The sequence below is a fragment of the Carettochelys insculpta genome, chromosome 18, assembly GCF_033958435.1.
Source record: "Carettochelys insculpta isolate YL-2023 chromosome 18, ASM3395843v1, whole genome shotgun sequence".
Lineage (NCBI taxonomy): Eukaryota > Metazoa > Chordata > Testudines > Carettochelyidae > Carettochelys > Carettochelys insculpta.
Window position 1 is genome coordinate 15,780,764 of NC_134154.1, and position 21,468 is coordinate 15,802,231.

A 21,468-nucleotide genomic window follows, 5' to 3' on the forward strand; every position below is an offset into this window, starting at 1 on the left:
GCTCGGTCTCTGGGGAGTGGCTGAGACACCGATCCTGCTCCTCGAAAGGCGCTGCTTAGGCTCCACGAGCCCTGCGGTCCCTTCTGCCGCTCGTGGCTCCGACCCCCGCGCCCCTGTCCGAAAGGGGCCGGCGGGAGGGGCTCGGGGCTCCCCGCGGGAGGCAGCGGTCCCGTGGAAGCGGGAAGCCGGGCACCCCGCCCTCCCCGCCGGGCAGGGCAGAAAGTCCTCATCCGGCTCGGGCGCCCCGCGGAGCGGCCCGCAGGGAGGGGCCGCGGGGCTCCCGCCAGCGCGGGGCGCCCGGAGGGGCGGAGCGGCCGGGCCGGGCTCGCCTGTCGCTGCGCGGCTGCCGAGCGCGTCACTTCGCACCGGCGCCGTGCGCGGAGAGCCCGCCGCAGCCGAGCCCGGAGCCAGCGGGGCCGGCAGCTCCTCCCGCGCCGCGGCCGCAGCTCCTCCCGCGGGGCAGGCGGAGAGGCGGGCGGGGCGGCGGCTGGCCGGATCGCCGGCCCTGCTGCGCGGTGCTGAAGGGACAGCTCCCGCCGCCCGCCCCATGCCCGCCGCCCCGCGCCGCCTGCCATGCCGTGAGGCCCCCTGCCCGCCCGGCGGCTCCCATGGCGGTGGCACGGAAGATCAAAACTTTGCTGACGGTGAACATCTTGGTCTTCGTGGGGATCATCCTCTTCTCCGTGTACTGCCGGCTGCAGGAGCGCTCCCCCGAGCTGGTGCAGATCGTCCGCAGCGCCGACCGCCGCCTGCGGAGCCGCCACGCCAGGGGGCCGGCCGGCCTGAGCGAGCGCGAGGCCATCCTGCAGCGCCTGGACCACCTGGAGGAGGTGGTGTACAACCAGCTCAATGGTGAGCAGCCGGGCGGGCCGGGGCAGCGCCTCCCTCGGGGGCCGGCGCTTCTCTGGGGCGCCCCCTGCGGGACGGGAGAGCGGGGCGCTTAGAGGCCGGGGAGAAGCGCCCCCCGCCTCCAGCCGGTAAGGGGAGCAGCTGGGCGGGGCCCTGGCTGCCCCCCGGGGAAGGCGAGGCAGAGTTTGGCGGGAGGGAAGGCTGGTCCCCAGCTGCAGGCACAGCTCTCGCAGGGTCATTGGCCTGTGGCTTGTTAGCTCCTCTCAGAGGCCAGGGTGAGCGGGAGCTGCCAGAGAAGTGAGGGGACAGCTGTGCGGGTATCCAGCCGGTAGCTGAGAATTAGCTCCAGTGGTCAGGGCTGCAGTCTGACCCAACCTTTGTTGGACCTCTGTCTGATTTTTGTTTTAAAATAAGTGGTGGATGAGAACGTGTGTGTGTGTGTGTGTGTGCACCTGCACACACTTAAATATTTGAAGTATTAGCAATCCCTGCATAGCCTACAGTCACATGGCCATGTTGGGGTTCTGCATGCATGCCCTTTCAAAACCTCTCCTTACCTTGAAAGAGTATGCATCTTTGTTCTGCTGTTGGTAACACCATGTGGTTCTTAATGACCCTGGCACTTAAAGGGCAGGGATATACCAAAGTATGCAACCTTTTTTTAATCAGACTCAAGTCTTGAAAAATCGCATTAGATATACAAATGAGATCATGTTCCCTGACAGATAGAACAGGCTAACTTATTAAAGTTGCTATAGAACTTATAGTCTTTGATACAGAAACTGGTTCTTGTCTAGGACGTACATTGAAATTTGCCAAGATTCATAAACTGCTGAACGTGAAATACTGAGGGATTATGTATATAATTAAATACATGAGTGGTTTGGACAAGAGGAGAGAGAAGGACTAACAGATTTACAGTATAATGAAACACGTTTTCAATTTCATACCAGATAAAACTTGTAAGCCTTGTTAAATTATACCAAATGTACTGGCAATTGGATTGTAAGAACCATCTTAATCATAACATTGGCTCTACAAAGGTGATGCTGAACCAAAATGCAGGAATGTATCATAAAAAATATATTGCTTCTGCCTCTTCTCTATGCTATCTTCTGAGTGACAGTATAAATCTAAACAGCTTAGGCTGTTAGGATAATAAGCAGTGTACACAGGCAGGTAATAATGTGGCATAGACTGTTTTCGCTGTCTCTCACATGTTCAAGCATTTGTGTTTATCACATACAAATACAGACAAATGAGTATGAGAGCGTTGTTTCTACAATTGGGTGTTTTACTATCAGCTCAAAGGAGATTGGGAGTTCAAGCAAATTTGGGAGAAATCCTTCCCATACCAATAGGGGGCCGTGGATTGCCGTGGATCTACAACCCGCGGCCACCAGAGCTGTCTATGTGAGGCTGTCTGGGACCCAGTACTCAGGGTTATTTTGAAGAAGAACGGGAAAGTGAAGAGCTTGTTCAACTAAACATTCTCCTTAGAGACATGTGGGTGCCGGTATCATTGTGATGCTGTAGTGGCTGCAGAAGAGTTCTGCTACTGATCCACTGGTCCTTAGGCAAATTCCTTCTTTGCAAGCCAAAATCCCCAACAGACAGCCCAGTTAATGAAGCTATGTTCTGAGGGTAGAATTTGGCCTTTCACACACTGATTTTTAGGTAACTGTATATGTAGGGTGTAACTCTAGGTGGAATCTTAGTACCAGTTGGATCTGTCTTCCTTGAGAACTTCTGGGGAGGTCAATGGGAGCTGTCTGTCTGCTACGTATGAAGAATCAGGCAGGCACCATTGCATGAGATTCTTGAAGGCTTGCTTTAATAGGAAATTCTTCATTTCTAATAGGTTTTGTTGGTAAATGTATGATGGTCTTATTTGCTGGGTATGGGGATCCATAGCAAGCAACTGATTTTCGGCTGGTGTTTAGCGCAAAAGCCAATTCTCACAGGGCATTTTTTTTCCTTTTTAAAATGTTCCTTTTTTATTTGCACATGGGACACAAACTTCTACAAATAGAACTGTCCAGGTAACTCTTCCAATCCTCTCTGTGACACTGGGGATTATGTAGCTCTTTTACTAGAGGACTGTGTGCTAATATAGTAGAGCTAGTGTTTTTGCCTATAAAATTTAATGATCTTTCATTAGCCATAGACTCTCTTTATATTACATGCCATATGGACAACAGAAAGTCTCTGGGGCTTTGCTAAGCTATGTAGTGAATACTCATGCCACACTGCTTTGAAATCACTCGTTTCCTCAGCGTAAGCATATTCAGAACAGAGTCTGTCTATGTTTGGGTTAGGCTCATGTGTTTACTTTTTTAACTTTGTGACTCGTTATTTAGCAGGAAGCACATTGCTCTGGCACTGGGATTGCAAGGAAGTTTGTTTATGAAAGTGCTATGTGATCCTTTAGGGAAAGCCCAGAACTGTGCAGTTTCATCCTGATACACACAGTGATATTGCTCTACTTACAGGTTTCCCAAACATTGTCATAACTGTTGTCCTGCATGGTGAGAGAGAGATCCTAGCCCTTCTCTAATGTTATCTTTTTACTGGGACAGCAGCAAAACTCTTTTACTGGGACCAGTGATTCATGTGGGATGCAAACTGTAATCATAAGGGCTCTGCTCCTGCATTCCTTGCATGTGTGAAACTCCCAGGGACATCAGTGAGAGCTGGGACTGAATAATGGCAACACAGGATGGGGCTATGGTCTGGCGAACTCAGTAATTACTTTCCTTATTGTTGAGTCATTTCCATGTTGATCTCAGCAAATGAAAAATCATCTATTGGGTGCTTAGTCTTTGGTAAAGAATACTTCATATTCCATACTAGGCTTTGATTATGCTTCATCCTAAGCAAAGGAGACCTCATTTGTGTTTTCCATAGACCCACCAGAAGCACCAATCATAGAGAAAGAACCTTACATAAGGAAACCAGCCTCATAGTTTGAAACATGCTGGTCAAAAAACCTGTCTTTCCTATTTGTTCACATGCAGCCAAAAGAAGCTATCATGCATCTTAGGACTCACCATCTCTAAGAAGAAAAAAATAAATAAATAAAAGTGTGTGTGTGCGCGCTCGCAACATGCATATATTTTGCCAACTCAAAAGTGGCTACCTGAAGTCCATGAGCAACACCCATTATAAATTTCAGTTCTGAACAAACTGTACCAGTATTCTTTTGTCTGTGCAATGCCCACAAAGATGCCAAAACAAAAGTTTCCATGTAAAAGCCACTGTTAGTAAATATAGACCAAAGAATTATATCTGGTGAACCAGGAAGAATTTCTAGAGTTGTCTGAATAAGAACTGGCATACATCCTTGTACAAATCTGTAGACATACACATAAAACAATTGCTTTCAATGTACTGATCCTCTGAATTCCCACTGTCTCAGAAACTCCGTATTTCTGAGAGCTTCCAGCATGCCTCCCTGCTGGTTGTTGCGGAAGAAAGACAGCCGGGGGAATCACATGACTGTAGAATTTACTTGCTAGGGTTTATATAAGTCTGCTTATTTGCGACTTCCAAAAGATCATCTGTACTGAACACTGAACTATGCTAGCTCCCGCACATCAATCTGTTTATCATCCTAAATTTGCTCAAATGTTTCTTTTCAGTGAATATTACCTTAAACGTCAACATTGCTCTAATGACAGGTAAAATAGACAGCAGTTTATGAAATCTGATCATTTCTGATCATTCTAGTTTTTTATCTTGAAACAAGATTTAATTGACTAGATTTTCCCTAATCAGTTCTGCATCTGATTCTGTTGCTAATAATTTACCACAGAGAGTGAAAAATGTTTAATATCCCTAACTAGTATGTAACCTTTCATGCCAAAAGTAATTGAAGGGTCAGACTGCAATTTTACTGTAATTGCCTTTTTCCCTTTTCACTGTCTCTTTCCAGAAATGCACAACAATCAATACAGCATGTAATTAGATTTCATTCAATCTGAAAAGATTAAGAGAGTTTTCATTTTCTCATTATGTATGCTCACATCAAGCCTTCCTATCCATGGATTCCTTATTAGACCTCTTTGCCCTATTAGGCTGCAGACATGAAGGGATAATTTTTGAATATTCTCTTGAATTCAGCAGATTGTCATTCTTTACACATAATAATTTGATTTTGTTTTCTTTGGTATGATTAAATGTAATGGTAATTTTCCACGTGACAAATGGATCTTAAATTGCATATGTATTGCACGAAGGGAAGAAGTGGACATTTCACATAATTGCGGCATGCAGACTTAAAATTATGTAAATAGCAAGTTATGGACACAGAAGACTGATTCATGCAGGCTATGACACCTGATTTTAGAGTGTACTGGAAGTAAAGTGATTGCATTTAAAATTCAGTTGGGCAATCTGCATACTGAAGAGGTACAGCCATATTTTTAAAAGGACAGTTTATCCTTTGCAGGCGAGGAACGAGTTGAAAATGAGCCTTTTCAAATTTCCATATGGGAGATAAGGGTTGGAAACGGGCTGCAAATGAATCATTTAAAATGCCCACGTCAGATTTGTCAAAAAGAAGCTTTGATACAGCTGGAGTCTTTCTGTTGAAGGGTAATTCCTCTGCAGAAAGTAGAAGCAAAGCCCTGTGTACAAGGGGGAGGATTAAGTGTGACTGTCAGCTTTGCATTAATGAAACTGCACCTTTTGAGACCAGAGCAAGAGAGAATCTTCCATTGTAATGATTTAATTTGATTATCCCATGATGCTAACGCTCGTCTAATAACATTAGCACTTAATTATTCTCAAGAAGCAGCTACTCAGTTTGGGGAGCTGCTCTCAGCCCTGCTACTGTCTCATAATGTTTAGGGCTCATTCCTGCAGTGCCACTGGGAGCTTTTCAGGACTGCAAAATTGTGTGGTGTGGAAGCAGGATGAGAAAGTATCAAAGTAGAATCATTAAAAAGACTGTGCTGAGTTTATCGTTTAGTCAAATGGCACCAAATAAATATTTACATATTTCAAGCCAAAAAGCAGTCCTGTAGCGCCTAACAAGACTAACAATATAATTTGTTATGTGTTGAGCTTTCGTATGATAGACCCACTTCTTCAAATCTGGAGAAGGCTTTTTTCTTTTGTGAAGATACAGATTAAAACAGCCAGTTCCTGAAGCAGCTATAAGTCAGTGTTGCTTCAGATCTGGCCTTCGGCAGAATGCTTGGAGAGGCTTAGGGTTTTCTTTCTGACTTCATGTCAGTTTTAAACCACAGGGTAACTTCACTGGCTTCAGCTTAAGCCAGGTCTACACTAGGTATTAAAGTTGATTGTAGATACATGATTCTAGCTATGATAATTGTGTGGATAGAATATTCTTATCCACAATCAACTTACCTGGCTGTCCTCACAGAGACAGGTTGATGGGAGAAATTCTCTCGTCAACCTCCTTACTCCTCACAAGATTGAGTACTGTCTCCTATTTTGCATGTCCCTACTAGTCGTGCAAAATCGAACCCCAATAGATAGACCCGACTGGGTCACTCTTCCACATAATGAAGACATACCACAAGTTACTCTTGATTACACTGATGAGAGGAGATTCAAGCCCACAGAATGAATCATGGGTTTCAAGATTTTTGGTGCTCAACTCTGTATTGCTTTGCCCCTTGCATAGTCATTTATTAGCACAAATGTGCATGTAAAATGCAATCCAGTCAGAGTGATAGTATTTGCATCCACGTGGCGTGGGTTTAAATGACAACACAATAGTGAATTGGGCCCTTAAAGTCCCAGGGTGAAATTCTGGCTCCATTGTAGTCAATTAATAAACTCCTTGGATTTCACACCCTCCTCCTCTCTACAATATGGAGGGCAAAACATGAAGAGTGGAAGTGTGGGTTGATTCCATAACAATTCAACATGTTACTTTTTTATGTATTATTTTTTCCAGCTATGACATATATACCAAAGCACCAAATTGATCATAGCACACAAAGTAGATAAAGAGGATTAGTGTAAAGGGAGGGGAAGCAATGCATCTACTAGAGGGTCCATGTTAATCATAGGCCTCTAAAAAGGCAGTCCAGATAGCTCTGAATTTTTGGGCATACCCTTTCTGTGGCATGCTAGTCATTCATTAGCTACAAGGCCAATCACATCACTGAGCCACTACAGCTGCATGATGCCTCTGATGAAGCGGGCCTTTGCCCACAAAAGCTTATGCTCCAATATACCTGTTAGTCTATAAGGTGCCCCAGAACTCGTTGTGTTTGTTACCAAAGCATAAGAGCTAATGCAGCACTAAAGAGGTTTCCAAGAGCAGCAAACATTTATGAAGTTCATTACCAAAAGCCTTTGCGGTGGCCAGTGTGTTTGAAGAAGTTGGCTTTTGGTGAGTTTTGGTAAGCTATAGTCTCAGGAGTGTAAGCCTGGTCCATATGCAAGCAGTTTGCCAGCTCTCTTGCCAGATTCCCAGTAGTTTTGCATCAAAGTGAACGTCAGCGTTTTTGCACAGAAATTTGTTGACAGGGCAGAAGCATTGTGTTCATCCCAGGTCTTCATGTCCTCAACAAGGAAGGGATAAGGGATGATACAAGCTCTGATGGAGCCTTTAAGGGCTTCTGAAAGTGTGTGAGCTGTTGAAGTGGCAGAGGCATGTTTTTAAAATTCTGACTCCTGCTGGTTAGAGTTAACCAATGACGTATCAGACAGCAGAGAGTTATTTAATCTCCACATTTTAGTTAAGGGTACGTACCAAGAGGGCTTAAAATACATCTGTTTAGGATAAACAGTCAGTGACAATAATCCCAATGCCACAGTCAGCAACAAAACTGGTTGTGTCTTGTACTAAGAAATTCAACTAAGAGTGTGTCGAATGAGCTGCTGGGGGAGCAGGGGTGGGGGGAATCAATAATCCCTTGCTATATGATTACCCAATCTCCACATATTTTGTAGGCCTAAATCAGCCATGTATGTAGTGTTCCCTGTGTTTTTTTTCCATCCATAGGCAGAATAAATTTTGTTATGTGCATCAAGATGTGCAGTTATGGACCAACAATAGAAACGCATGTACCCACCATGGTGGACTATGGGTGCTCTGCTAATCAGCTGGGAGGCACCTGAATCTCTCCTGGGAGGCCATCCAAGCACTTGTCTTACAGGGAACACTGCATATATGTATGAAGTACAGGTTGAACCTCTCTATTCTGGCACCCTCAGGACCTAACCAGTGCTGAATGAGAGAACTTACCAGAACACAGGAGATCAATATCGTCTAGCAGCATTACCAGTGCTTCCACTGCTTACTGGGCTCTTAGAAGACATTTGGGGTAACTTACAGCTAAATAATGGCACAGAACACTGACAGTCAGGACTGGTGGCTGTAAGCAAACTTTATGGACCATGAGAAGCTTGGCTGTGTAAGTGATTGTCCTGCTATCTAAAATCGTGCCAGATTATGTAAGAGTGCCAGTTTAGAGAAGTTCAACCTGTACCTGATGAGTATTTCTGTTTTTATATGGAGATGAAGGAGATTTATCCATAAGTGGGTATAGACTTTAATAAAAGTCTGCAGTTGTTATAATAGTATAATGGCCTGTGTCATTTCTATCCATGAAAAAAATTGGGATCATCCTGATTAGATGAAAGTACTTGAAGTCCCTTACTGCATAATGCGTCTGATGTACCGTGGTTTTCTATGTAATATATTTCTGTTCTTTTTTGCATTGTAGCTGATAAGTAAACACACTCTGACATAAATCATGTGATAGCTTTATGGCTGACTCATTTGTTTCTGACCTTTTCTGTCGAACATATAGAAGTGGAATCATTTGTACTGTGTAATATTAAAGTTAACGCTTGCATTGGTGCCACAGAAAAGAATAGTTATTTGACTGATGATGTTTTACTGCATTTGTAAAGATGTTCCATCCAGGGCTCAATTTCTTTGTGAATCTGGTTAGAGTTTGCCTAGTACGTAAAGTATCGTCATTTTTCTAGTACAACACTAATACAATTTGGCTCTTTCATCTGTGTCACTGACCGTCAGATTTAAGGTTTATGCTGAATATAAAACATGGCTGTGATTTAAATCATTGGTTTATTGTTGCTTTTTATTGTTTGCTTAGTTTGTTTTTTAAGTACATAAAAAAAGGAAACATCAAGAGTATCATTTAAAAATGCACTTTCAGGCACTGAGTACGTGGCTGTTCTTCAAGGAAATAGCAAGATTTATGAATCTAAGAAACACCAATGAGTCATGTTTAACCAGTCTTTCATGTGCTCCCTCTGCATCCAATCAAAGAGCTGCTATGGTTCAGTTGGCATATCCCACAAATTGTAGATGTGTAAGCGCAGATAGCAAACTATCTGGGGAGACAGTCTTGGTTACAACAATGTTGTGGCCAATTGTGATGAAGGAGGACCGCTCATGAGGTCCACTTGCTAGCCTAAGTTGCTCCTCATTGGGCAACACAAATGACATATATCAAAATCTGTGATCCTTATGCAAGGCTACATTCAGCCCTAGAATGTGTGTGCGCAAATCCCATTGACTTCAGTGGAAGTTGTAGGATGGCATTTAGCACACGATGAAGTGTTTAGAGATCACATGATTATTGTTTTATTTTCCTTTTTCCCCTCATGATTGCATTGGCACTATATTTCAGTTGATATGGTTGATTCAGAATTCAGAAAAGCCTTCACTTTGACTCTATTCCTTGTGTTAAATTGCACAGCCTCCTTTCAGTTCCCAATTATTGGTTTGGTTTTTCTTTTTCAATTCATGTGCCTTCCAGCTGAGAAGCATATTGAGCGACACTGATTGCAGAACCAGATCTCTTTATTGTAGATGTATCATTCAGACACTGGAAGTAAGAGGATGAAATTAGTAAACTGTCTCTGGAAAAGAGAGAGCTGCTCACCAACTGCCATTGGATGAAACTACCCGAGAACGTCACCTGCTCATCCTTATTAACTATTCGTCCTTGAATGATGTGGGTCTGGAAGATAACTTCTGTCTCTTTCTCATCCAGGTGATCAAGATATTTGAGAGGTACGCTTGCTGCCAGACATTAGAGCTGGTGACTGGGCATTCTTAGTGGAGACAGGTCTCACTACTGTTAGTCTCCAGTTTGTCAATTTAGAAATTATCAACACCAGAAGTCATGTCTAAATAGCCAAAATGTCATTATCCTGGATTTTCTCCTTCTCTTGGGACACGCGGGTTGGATCTGGGAGCCAGTCATGCTTCCCTGCTCCTTGTGATGCATTTGCTTCAGCCTCATCTGAATAAGTTAGAGCAGTCCCTTGGAGGCTTACACAAACTGACTATGGTTCTTGTCATAGCTTGTATACAGGAGAATCCTGGGATATGCACACTTAAGTTGCACAAATGTCAGGTTAACGCAACTGAGTGGTGGGTACCTGGTGCCCAGCTGCCCGTCACTCACAGGAGCGGGGAAATAGCTCCTGTCAGGAGCGGCAGCCTGAGTCTCACTGAATGTGACAGGAGTGGTTTCCACAGCTCCAGCTCCACGTCGCTCATGAGAGACAGGAAGGCAGTTTCCTGGCTTTCCCGAGTCACGCAAAATTGGACTTACGCGGAGTTGCTCAGGAACACAACCGTTTGGGGATCTGCTGTAGTTTGTGAACTGGCATAGCACATGCACACTCCAAGCACATCCCTAATGCCACCCACCTCACCTCCTACACCAGAACATGAATGTTGTTGAGGCAGTTGGTGCCATAGCCATCTGTGTCCCTTCACTCTAGCTGAGCTTCCCTTTCCTGGAGAGAAATCTCAGCTGGACATTTTGGGTCAGATCCCACCAATTTGTACCACCTGAGTAACAAAAAGTGGCTAGAAGTCAAGAAGAAAAATCTGGGCCTCTGTGTGCAAGGAAAGGGCTTAAAGCAGAATTGTGGAGAATTCATATAAAAATGTAATGGGCTTCATGGATGAAAGTAGATCCTAGCAGGTATTTTTCAGCTCTTCCTCATCTCTCTTGCATAGGATGCCATAAATATTCATTATAATGTGAACACAGGTATTACGTATGGGGATTTGTCAAATGCTCTAGCTGTCCCTGTAAGGATTCCTAGAACAGGCATTGCCATGCTCTGCAAAATAGTCACTGCTCCATAGTTCTTGGAAAGTAGTTGCTCTCTGTCGTATTGACAGTATGTTATTAGTTTGAGTCCCAGGAGGGGTCTGCTAAAAGACTTGTCTGTAATGAATTAGCTGTTGTGCTTGGACAGAGTGAATAAAAGTGAAGGGGGATGAAGGACATAACTTTAGAAAGCCAACCACATCTGCCACCTCCCTTTCCCCAATTGTCTGTCTCAGTATGGTTGTCTGATAAGCTAATGGCTTGGACCAGTGCTGTTTTTGTTCCGGTACTTGCTGGTACTCAGCATCAACACCTCGGCTGCCCCAGCCGTGGGATTAGCTGGGGATAGGGCGCTGACTGAGTACTGGCCCCTCTTTTTTATCAAAAGGCACTGGTTTGGGCCATATACAGGTGTCACCATTTGCACAGTATCCCTTGATTGCCTTTGTTCATATCAGCTTTAACAGATGCTTTGTTTACTGGTCATTTTTATGCATGGGGCACTGTTCCAGATTCTCACTTCACTCATGTGTTGCTGAAGCTAATGGCCCAAATTCATCTCTGGTGTCACTGTGATGCCTTCCAGAGATGAATCTGGCAAATGACACTATTTCCAGCAACAGAGTGATAAGTGTATGGACAGCTACACTTCTGTATGAACAGCGTGGAGGTGGTGTGCTTCCTGATCTTCCCATGCAGTAAGTAGCGTCAGTTAGACTGGAGGCAGGATCATCTCGTGTGAGGGTCCGGAATCATCACTCCCCTAATATAGAACCCTGCAGCCTTAGAATTCTATCTGAATATTGCACTCATATACATTTGAACACTTCAAAACCTTTAATAGATTTATGTTCACAGAACCCCAGCATGGTGGAGCAATGGTATTATCTCCATTTTATAAATGGAAACTGAGGCACAGAAAAGCTAAGTGACTTGCTCAAGGTCATACAATAAGCCTGTTGTGGAGCAGGGATTTGAATCCAGTTCTCTCATTCCCAGACTCATTCTCCAAGCAGTGGGGTATCTTGGTTTTCCTGCAGGCAATGGATGTTCCTTGCAGAGGAGGTTAATTTTTTTCTATTGGCATGCACCCTGGAAAGCAGGAAATCCCTCCTGCATTCTTAGCAAGGATGAAAAAGTTTGCCTGTTGTTTAGTTTTGGGGCTTTTTTGGTAGGGTGATAAGGGTTAATTGGTTATTTTCATCTGGATTCTTTTATGCTGTTTTTTGCATTTTATTTGGCATTGAGGCCGTGTTGCCCTTTTAGAAATGGAATTTATGTTTTCTATGGCTCCCAGATGCCTCCAGGAAATGCTTTAATAAATAAAAAAATGTATTTTTATTATATTAACTCATTTTCCAGAGGGCTTTGTGTTGCAGTAAAGATTGGGAGTATTTTTTCCATGCATACTGAACTGAAAGCAGTGATAAGTCTAAATCTATTTCTTGATTGAAATAGAATTGAATAACCCAAAAGGTTCGCTTTCATTGGGATGAAAATTTGTTGTCACTTATAGGTTCCTTGTTGGAGATTCCTAGCCAGCTAGTCAAATATAAAATAAGTCTACTGATAGCTATGCAGTTTTGCCTCTCCAGAGAAATTCACTTCTGTTAGTGGCTATTTTATTATCAACATAAGCCAGTTGATAAAAAGATTTTTGAGGCATAAAGTCATCCAACAGTCTGGATTTACTTATTCCCATAAAATTGTTTCTTTTACACACAGAGGCCCTGATCAGCGAGTTATGCACTATGCATGCATATAATAAGACAGTTTCTTCCATAAAGAGACAACATTCCAATCAAGTGATGAGATGTACGTTTGAACAAGAAGATGAGAATTGAGCAAAAGGTAATAGAGGATGTTTAATATAACACACAGCAGTCATGACACACAGCTGCTCAGCCACTGAATTATATGGTACCTACAAAACACTCAACAGTGTGGTTAGACTAGAAAGGAAGGCTCAGACAGTGGTTAGCATGCTAGCTTGTATCTTTTATTTCTCTGCTCTGACGCAGACTTCCTGTGTTACCTTGGTGAAGTCACTTCATGTCTCTGTGCTTCAGTTCTGCAGATGTACAACGGGGACAATAGCACTTCTTTATTTCCTAGGGATGTGGGAAGCATAAAGGATCATAGGGTGCTCAGATAAGGCAATAATAATGTCTACATAAATGCCTCAAATGGGAGAAAGGTGTGCAGAGTCCGATTTCCTTAGAGCTTACCAGGTCTGCCAGCAGGGGAGCAAAGAGAGCAGTTGTCCCAGGGCCCAGCAATTTAAAAGGGCCTGGGTCTTCCAGCTGCTGCCATAGCTACTGTGGCAGTGGTGGCGGCTGGAGCACCAGCCCTTTAAATCTCCTATGGCACTCTGGGTAGCAATGACCCACTAGCTGGTGGAATGCTAGCCCCAGCCCCAGCCCTTCTCCCTGAGGCCACACCCCTCCCAGGGACATAGAACCAGCCCCTCCCCACCTTGCCCAAGCTGTGGTATTCTCTTATTATTTCCTATCCTCTCCTAAGACTGTCAGCTCTTTGCAGCACAGGATGTCTTATTTGACTACATCTGTGCTGAATGACTAGTGCCCTGGTGCCTTCATCTCTCTATAGTGTTCTGTAGATGCTACCATAACATACATGAATCCAGAGTTGTAGAGCACAAATCAAAGAATGTAGCCCCTTCAAAACCTCGGTCAGGAGCATAGTATCATCATTCTGTTTTTAACTATTTGACTGGTAGGTAGGAGCTAACTTTAAGTGAACTGTGACACTAAAAAGAAACACCTTTTGGTGTGCATTTGTGGCATAGACTTCTAGAGCTTTCTTTCATTACCAAAGGCTTGTTTAGCATCAAAAATAATACCTCTGATAACGTCAGTGCAATTATAAGTACAGGGTCCTTTAAGATGTGTGGCCTAGCATTTTTTAAACCCTTCAACTCTCCCTTAGTGAACTACTTAAGTGTTAGAACTGAAACAGCTGTGCAGAAGAGCTAAGAAGATAATTTAGTCCAACCCACCACATCAGGTATGACTGCATTAAGGCATCCTCAGTTGTTCACAGGAGCAAGAATTGCATACCTTATACTCCCACTCCTGGAAGCGTGTTGCACAGAATCCTCAAAAGTTACACATTGTGCGATGCAAAACTTAGGTTCTGGTCTAAGTGCCTCTAGGTTTTTATACTGTGTAACTATTGTCTTCAATGGAGTTATTTTGGGCCTGTATCACTCAATGCTACAATAGCTACGTTGGCCTAAATTAGTTTTCATCCAAGAGAGAACTGTTTCCAGAACTGAGCTGGCTCCAGTGAGCCCTAGACATTGCTTTTGGTCAATTAAATTACCAAGGGAAATCACATGGTTTTCCAGCTCTGTAACTCACTCTTGCTGTCATTGGGGATGAGATTTTGTTTCTGCCTCAACACTACATTTTTTAATGCCAAGTACCCATTAACATTTTATGGGCATGTTTGCAGGCATAAAGATATTTTTTTGTTTGGTCGCACTGAATCTGAGTGGTTTATTAATCTGATTTGTTGTCTTACTCTTTTCTACTGATACATTGACAAGTACATAAAATGGGACTTAAAAGTGCTGTTTGTGTAATTGTAAGGGCAAATAGAAGGTAAGCAAAGACTGAAGAAAAGTGAACAAAGATTCAAGGCTGGTTTTGATGCTGGGACTGTGCAGCTCATTGCACTGCTAACATGCTATAGGCATAAACAGCACCCAAAGTGGGGAACAAATGGGACTGGCAAAGAGGATGGTGATTAGGCGTGATTCCTTCATTATGATGGGCATTTCTCCCTCTGTTCCAATACTGGTAGTTAGGCATCTCTCCCCTTAAATCCTACTAAGTGGAAGTTGCCAATGAAATTGTTTTAATGTGACAATATATTGGAGGTTTTGGAAGAATGAGAGCAGTGTAATATTACGTAAAACTGCCAAAGAGCACAAAGGAGTATTAAGTCACTTCAGCGCCAGTCTTACCAGAGCAGATTAATTGGATACAAAGGGATGGATTCTGATTTCACAGACTAGTGTAGGTTTGGTTACTCTGCTTCTGTGCCTGAATATCTGAGATCCAGAGCTGTCCCGCTCATAGGACAAGGTGGGGTGGCTGCCCCAGGCCCCACACATTAATGGTCCTGCAGTGGCTGCCCCTGCCATCCCATGGACAGGAGTGGGGAGCATTACCTGGGGCAGGGCTCAGGCAGCGGGGGCAAGCAGAGGCAGTAGGGGCAGGCAGAGGCAGCAGCAGGGGGTTGCTTTCCCTCCCATCTCCCCGCCCCCTCACCTCCTCCCACCCCATCAGTGGCAGCCTGCTCTGCTCTGCTGCAGGCTTCCAGATGGCTGAGCCTTGCTTCTCAGTAGCTCCAGGTGCAGAGAGAGGAAGGGGTGGGGCCTACAGCATATGGGGGGTTTGCCCAGGGTCCTGCACCTGGGGTACTGGTGGGGGGGTGTTGCTGAGAACCTGGATAATCTAGATGCATGTTTCTTAAGCTTTTTGAGACCACGGAACACCAGACAGTAATAATTTTTTATGTGGCACATGTATGAAAATGTTCTTTAAGAAATTGTCAGACTGAAAAACAACAAACAACAACATATTCAACAAAAACAAAATTAAATAATTTAATCAGGAGTCATAGCAGTGAAGTAGGAACATTGTATCTGGTTTTAACAACAAAAAATCTGTACCATCAGTGTACGATGTCAAAAAAAAATGTTGAATGCTGGCAGTGCACCTGTGAGTTGCTCACGGAACACCCGTGTCCCGGAGAACATAGTTTAAGAAACACTGCTGTAGATTATGTTGATGTATTTCAGAACAGAATCTGTACCATTACACTCTGCTGTATGACCTAGCTCTGCATAGCGATGTCAAAAATTGAATGTCGGGGGAAAAAGTGTTATCATTTGGGTATTTATTATTTAATCTTTGTCATTATGCTAGCAGAAAATCCCCCTAGTCCTTTTGGTTGTGACAATACTACACTGTGGCATTTATATGCTAAGTATATATGCCCAAGGCCTGCAGTTGGGAAGCTGGCGGAGAAAGAGGCAGACTGTTTTCAGAAGCAGCTCTGTATACTCTGAATTGGCTCATTGGCGGGTATCTTGGTTTTACTTCATGTGCTGCTGAGTGATGTAGAAATATGACTGCATGCTGCATTTCTTCAGGCTGACTGTGAGGGGGAAGATGTGGTGTGGGCGGGAGGTGAGGGACAGGGGAGCAGTACAAGTAAGTATAACAGATAAGGGGGCAATTACCTTCCAGGGGAAGCAGAAAGTGGGGCTGGCCCCACTCCGAAGCTGCTCAGACTTTTGGAAGGGTGGATCCTCCAGCTGGGTTCAGCATGGCATAAAAACAGCAAGCAGGAGTTGCCTGAGGCATCTATGAGAGAAAGTCAGGAGTTGTCCTTCTATCCTATGGAGGCAGTAGGCCCAGGAAACATGGAGATAATGGGAACCTTGCTGCTTAATGCCACAACTGAGATGTGTTTCTCCTTCTCACTGAAGGTGGTATTTAGGCCAGGAGACACCCAGACCATCCCTTTCCAGGTGACACAAGGCCCCTGAAGGTCTTTCTCACACTGGAGGAGTGCACACCTCACTAGAAGCTTACAGTCAAGGTGGTTTCCCCCTTGCTTTGGCTACCTCTGGCTGAGGTGAGCCTGTTTGTATCTGGGAGTCCCCTTCAGACCAGGCTGGGAGAAAGCATTGCTACTGGAAGCTGGTTAGTGGAGGAGGCTCTATGATTAAAGGTCATTGGCTCCACAATGTAATTGTTTTCCAGGAAGAGCTATGGACAGAAGCTGAAGTACGTTGGCCAGAATACCTTATGTTAACACAGGGCACTGTGCTGCCTCCACTTCACCACACATCCATGAGGAGGATTGGAGGATAGTCAAACTGCCTCACACCTTCAGTGAGGAAATTGCCCTTTCCTGGGCCATCCAGTGGTGCAGGCATCTCTGTTGCTTGCATCAGGGCTCCTCTCTTGGTGTTCTGGAGACTTGCTGTTGAACCTGCCTGATACAGGCCCACTGACATGAGAAGTAGAGGGGATTGTTGCCCCATGGCCCAGAGTCTCAAATGGGCCTGGAGCTACAGCTGTTGCCATTGCTACTTCAACAGCAGCCACCGGAACTCCTGGTTCCTTTGAAATGCCACAGCAGCTCTGTTACACTGCTCCTCACGGTTCTGAATCAAAGAGGTGTTAAGGGCAGATTGCCTTAGGCTCTCCCTCTGCTGCCCTTGGCCCCAGCCCTTTGAGGGCGTGGAGCCAGGCTCCTCTGTCACCTTGCCCCGGGACCTGTGCACAGTTGTCAGTCTCACTCTCCTGAAGACATTTTATTCATCTGGTCGATAGCCAGTGATAACATACTGGCTGTGTGTGGATGAATGGCTGCCCCATACAGTAACTAAAAGACTTACTGCTGCTGTTTCAGTGGGAAGTGCTCTTAAGCACAAATGGTAGCAGCCTGTGTTTCTTCATCTACAGGTCACTGTTACTAGTCTCCCTTTTGTGTGGTATTTCTGTAACAGCATGTGACTACGAAAGGCGAAGGAATTTCTCTGATAATAGTAGTAGGCATCCTTCGATCCTAAGGGATCATGGGTTTGTGCCCCAGTTGGACTGATTCAAGCAGTGTCTTTTGTGGCTGTGCAATCCAATCTGGGAGTGGCAGTCCTTTCCGCACTGTGAGCAGCAGTAGGCAGATGTCGCTCTGGTATCACGGACATGGATCTTCCTGAGGGCTCTCCTGTCTTCTGCTTCCTTCAGCAAGGTAGTTTCATACATAGCAAGAGCTTCCTTCACTCCCTGTTTCCAGGCATGCCTGTCTGAGGCGAGCGAATGCCAGGTGTTCACACTGATAGAGAGAGCGCTGAGGTCACGCTTGCACGTGTCCTTGTAGCGCAATTTAGGTCGCCCTTTCGGCCTCTTTCCAGACGCCAGTTTGCAGAAGAGGAGGTCCTTCAGTATTCGGCCATCCGTCATGCATGAGACATGGCCCAGCCAGTGCATACACCTCTGTTTGAGAAGGGTGAACATGGAGGCGGTTCCTGCCCTCTCAAGTACTGCGCTATTGGGGACCTTGTCCTGCCATGAGATATCGAGTATGTGCCTAAGGCAGCGCATGTGGAATGTGTTGAGCCACTGCTCTTGTTTTGAGCGCAAAGTCCGTGTTTCACTGGCGTACAGCAGTGTGCTCAAAACACAGGCTGTGTAGACCTGCACCTCAGCGTGTACAGTGAGCTTATTGTTAGCGCATACTCTCTTCGTCAGCCTGGAGAACGTTGTGGCAGCTTTTCCAATGCGCTTGTTGATCTCACTATCAAGTGACAAGTTGTCCGAGATCTTCGAGCCTAGGTACACAAACTCATGGATGACTTCCAGTTTGTAGTCTGGCATGCTGCTAGATGGCTCATTACCCACATTTTGGCCCATCACCTGGGTCTTCATTAAGCTGATTGTGAGGCCAAATTCCATGCATGCATCCGCAAAGCGAGTTATGAGTGACTGCAGTTCCTGCTGAGTGTGAGCAGCAATAGCTGCATCGTCAGCAAAAAGGAACTCTCTTAGATGCTTCGTAAGCACCCTGGTCTTCTCTCTAAGCCTTGACAGTTTGAAGAGATTGCCGTCCGTTCTCGTGCGGAGAGAGATGCCCTCTGTAGCAGTTCCAAAGGCATATTTGAGCAAAACTGCAAAGAAGATGCCGAACAGTGTTGGAGCCAGCACACACCCCTGCTTCACTCCACTGAGAATCTCAAAGGGTTCAGATGTGGATCCGTCGTATATGATGGTCCCCTTCATGCCTTCATAGAAGGCCCTAATAATGCTGAGCAGAGTTGGGGGACAGCCGATCTTAGCCAGAATAGCAAACAGACCTTTTCTGCTGATGAGGTCAAATGCCTTGGTCAGGTCGATGAAGGCAATATACAGAGGTTTGTTCTGCTCCCTGCACTTTTCTTGTAGTTGCCTAACAGAGAAAACCATGTCTATGGTGGACCGTTCAGCTCTGAAACCACACAGAGACTCAGGGTAGACTCTCTCTGCAAGAACATTGAGCCTCTTCAGAACAACACGTGCAAATAGCTTCCCCACGGTACTGAGAAGGGAGCTGCCATGATAGTTGTTACAATCGCTTTTTTACGATCTCTGATAATAATAATGGCATTGTATCATGCATCCCTGGAACCCTCTAGTGCTGTGACTTCCCTATTTCAGGAAGTAGAGTTTTGGGTGGCTCATTATTCTGTAGCCTGTGTGCATCATTTACTTATTACTTGTTAGCTGTTACTGCTGTGGGTGAGCATCCTGCTTGCTTTTTTTTTTTTTTTTTGCTATTTAATTTATTCGGAGAAGTATCACCCATGACTTTTATTGCACACTGTCTCTAACATTGTGTCTATCACTTCAGAGATGTGAAGAGCCAGTTTGTCAAGCCAGGAAGGTCTGTTAATTTCCACTGGCACAGAGCTACACTGTTGTTTCATTCAGCTCTATGCCTAAAGTGTGACCAGAAGCAGTATCACTGCATCCCCTGCACCTGGCCCATAGTGATGTCCCACATGACTTGACAAGGATGCATGAGTAAAGTGCAGTTCCGGTGTGGAGTCCTGTGGCACCTTACAGATTAGCAGATTTGTTTGGGCATAAGCTTTCATGGGTTAAAATGCTTTGTCAGATGTATCTGAAGCTGTTTCTACCCTCGAAAGTTTACGCCCAAATAAATCTGTTAGTCTCTAAGGTGCCCCAGAACTCCTCATTGCTTCTGTGGATACCGACTAACATGGTTACCCCTCTGACTTGTCAGTGCAATTCCATATCAATGAAGCCTCAGTTTTTAAGGCAACATTGTTTATGGTATAGTATAGTTGACTCACTTAGGGGTCTGTTCCCAGCATAGTCTCTGACCTGCTGTGTTTCCTCTGGGGCCCTCCTTACCCTCCTACCCACTTAGATTATAAATTTACTGGGACAATTATTGTCTGCTCAGTGCTTAGCTCAGTAGGGCCTTAATCTACCCTAATTTAAATAAATGTTCTAAACATGGAAGTTCAATAATAATGGCTAATAATAATAATAATAATACCCCTGTGGCAGCGAGTTGAACCTCAGGTCTATACACTTGGGCTCCCACTATGGCCCAACACCATGGAGATGGTTAGGGTTAGGCAAGAGCTCATACTCTGTAGCCCAGGGAGGATGGGGGTTTCAGAGGCTGAGCTAGAACAGCCACAGAGCTCTATTTTACTGCCATAATATAAATCCAAGTCTGTAGAGCCAGGATCTGAGACTCGCGGCTGCAGGTCTGCAGTTTTGTGTGTTTGTCTTTTTGCTGTGTAGCCCTATAACCGTAGACTTAAAAGTGAAAATAAAAATCTGCCTGTTGCAGAAATCTAACACAGCTCTTCCATTTAAAAACAGGAAAAATTGGGAGGGAAGAGGATTTGAATCTCTTCCCACTTTATACTGGTGCAGATCAGGATAGTTTCCCCTTTTGTCAGTGGAGTTGCAGGCACTGTTCCCTCTATTTTTTTCCAACCATTAGTGAAATAAATTTTGTTATGTGCATCACCAGTAGAAACACATGTTGCCAGCTGTGGGCACTCTGCTAGTTAGCTGGGCAGGACCTGAAGGTCTCCTGGGCAGCTACCCAAGCCCTCAGGTTACAGGGGGCACTGGTTTCAGTGGGCTCACAGAGAGTAGACTGACCTTCAGTTTCCAATGCTGAGCCTCAGTCAGATGTTCCACACTGCCCTGTTGGTATGCTACAAACACCTGATGGTTAAAGGATCTTGTAAAAAATCTACTCACAGATCAAACTTACCTTCAGCGCCAGACACATCCTCTTAGCCAAACAAAGCAACTGTGATGAACCAGGAAGTTCAAACCGTGTATGGGCTTGCAATGGCTACATCTTGGGACAGGCTGCAAGCACTTTTTCGAGGAACTTTTTGATGGTGCACCCAAGTGCTACAGCTATGCTATATTGTAAAGTGCCCAAAATAATGGATTATAGCTTCCCTATCCATAGAAGAACAATTAATTCATCTTTGTCTCAATAGTAAACCAGAAGACAGAAATCAAACTGTCCAATGCTTTACAGCTACTTTTAAATTAAGTGTCATGCAAGTTTTCTAATACTTACCCTCCCTCTGTTTTCACATGTATCTGAAGTATCTGTTCATCCTCTTCTCTTCCTTCCCATCCTTCTCCATCCCAAATGTTTTATTTCACTATGAAGGAGGATATGGTATTTAATTCTCTTTAAATCATTCCCATGTTAATCTGTCTAGGATGTAAGGTGCCCATTTCAGTAGGGAGCACTGCTCTGAAAACTGATGACTCTGTGGTTCCTTAAGCAAGAAGCACAGTCCTCCAAATCTAGACTTAGGGGCATCTTATTTTTTCATTCTTCTAAGAAAACTATACAAGGATGTTTTTCTAATGCAAGGGCCCACTTCTGTTGTCAGACACCAAGTTAAGGCCTGATCCCAACCCCCTTAACTGCTGAA

At 44.7% G+C, this 21,468-nt stretch overlaps 1 protein-coding gene across 1 annotated transcript in view; it reads left to right on the top strand.

The window, feature by feature from the left end:
• The first annotated feature begins 608 nt into the window (after positions 1 to 608).
• The window catches only part of GALNT9 (polypeptide N-acetylgalactosaminyltransferase 9), a 299,274-nt gene continuing 278,414 nt past the window's right edge, over positions 609 to 21,468 (top strand). The window contains exon 1 of the mRNA XM_075012730.1: positions 609 to 852. Within this exon, the coding sequence (XP_074868831.1) occupies positions 609 to 852 (244 nt within the window). The remainder of the gene's footprint in view (positions 853 to 21,468) is intronic.